The sequence below is a fragment of the Mandrillus leucophaeus genome, unplaced genomic scaffold (assembly GCF_000951045.1).
Source record: "Mandrillus leucophaeus isolate KB7577 unplaced genomic scaffold, Mleu.le_1.0 Scaffold984, whole genome shotgun sequence".
Classification (NCBI taxonomy): domain Eukaryota; kingdom Metazoa; phylum Chordata; class Mammalia; order Primates; family Cercopithecidae; genus Mandrillus; species Mandrillus leucophaeus.
Window position 1 is genome coordinate 589,630 of NW_012110741.1, and position 1,645 is coordinate 591,274.

Below are 1,645 nucleotides of genomic sequence, written 5' to 3' on the forward strand. Positions count from 1 at the left end.
TGTGTGAGGAATCTGTACGAGGTCTCTGTGGAGAGGGGGAGATCTGCAGGCAAGGTCTCTGTGTGGGGAGGACTCTGAGAGAGGTCTCTGTGAGGCAGTGGAGGGTGCTGTGTGCCATTGCTGGAGCTGGAGGCCGGAGGTTGCAGTGAGCTGCATGAGTCTCTGCATGAGGTCCCTGTTTTATGACTCTGTGTGAAGTCTCTGAGGCCTCTGTGGGGTCTCTGTGTGGGGTTTCTGTGTGAGGACCATGGAAGATCTCTGACGTTTGCGGGAGGTCTCTGTGGGACTGAGTGAAGTCTCTCAGTGTGGCCTCTGTGGGGTTCTCTGGGTGAGGACTCTGGGAATCTCTGTGCTAGGTCTCTGTGGGGCACCACGAGGTCTCTGAGAGCTCCGTGGGGTCTCTGCGGAGGCTGCAGTGTGTTTCTGTGTGGCAGAGAGAGGTCCCAGCGTGCTGACTCTGTGCGGGAGGTCTCTGTGAGGTTCCTGCGGGAGGTCTCTGTGGGCCTCTCCATTGCTGGCCTTGCTGCACCTCGTGGAGACTGAGCCGCAGAAGGGCTCAGGGCTTGCGGCTTCCTGTGTTCTTGTTGGTCTCTCAGCGTTGCCCGTGGCCCTTCTCCTAGCCTGAGCCGTGGGCACCACATCCCGCTCCTCCACATCCCAGAACTCGCCTCTTGGTTTCCTGAGGGAACCGGCAGCAGCCAGGCCCGGGCCATCCTCAGCGGTCAGGGTCCCAGCTCTGTGCCACACTCTCCTGAGCTCCCGGGGGACCGGGGGTGCTCTCTGCTCCAGGTCCCTGACCCTCCTGCTGATCCTGGCTCCGCTGTCACTGCTATGCCCACCTTGGAGGCTGCCTCAGTTATCTGGGCCCCAGACAGGACCAGGCCCAGGAGAAGCCACAGGCTGGGGACCATGCCCACTGCCCCCTCCATCCCAGGTGCCAGCCAGCCCCATATGTTGGGGGCAGGGCCATTTCCATCGCCATCTAGATCAGTGGCACTGCCTGGCACAGGCCTCTCCACCACTGAAATGAGGCCCCAGGACCTGGGCCTCCTGCACGCCTGTATGTGGAACAAGGCACAGAAAACTCCCTCTAGAGACCTGGCTCCTCCTGTCCCTGATTTGTGGAGACCTCCTGTTTTCCCATATGGACAGGGTCCAGAGAGGAGGAAAGCTCTGCTGAAAGCAGAGGGAGACAGCAAGGACCGCTCCTGCCCTGCCCAGCCCCTGCCCACTCTGGACACGTCACTTCCAGCTCCCTTGTGTGTTCAAATCCTGCCTGCCTGCCTCTTCCCCTGCTGGTCTTTGGGGCAAGCCAGGACCTCAGGAGCCAGGGGAGGTTGGCTGTCTGATCCCAGCTTGGCTGTTGGGCCCTTGGAAGTCACCACCTCTCCCCCGGGAGCGGTCCTGGGGCTATGTGTATATTAAAGGTCACCAGACTCCAAGTTATGCCTGCGGTTCTCTATTTTTTCACCTATTGTCAACACATCCTTGAAAAAATTCAATAGGTGGGCCAGGCACGGCGGCTCACACCTGTAATCCTAGCACTTTGGGAGGCCGAGGCGGGCGGATCATGAGGTCAGGAGTTCGAGACCAGCCTGGCCAACATGGCGAAACCCCGTCTCTACTAAAAATACAAAAATTAGTC

General features: G+C 59.6%; 1 protein-coding gene across 1 annotated transcript in view; it reads right to left on the bottom strand.

The window, feature by feature from the left end:
• Positions 1–300: 300 nt before the first annotated feature.
• The window catches only part of LOC105532787 (spermatogenesis-associated protein 31A1-like), a 105,777-nt gene continuing 104,432 nt past the window's right edge, over positions 301–1,645 (bottom strand). Inside the window, exon 5 of the mRNA XM_011971067.1 lies at positions 301–847. Within this exon, the coding sequence (XP_011826457.1) occupies positions 301–847 (547 nt within the window). The remainder of the gene's footprint in view (positions 848–1,645) is intronic.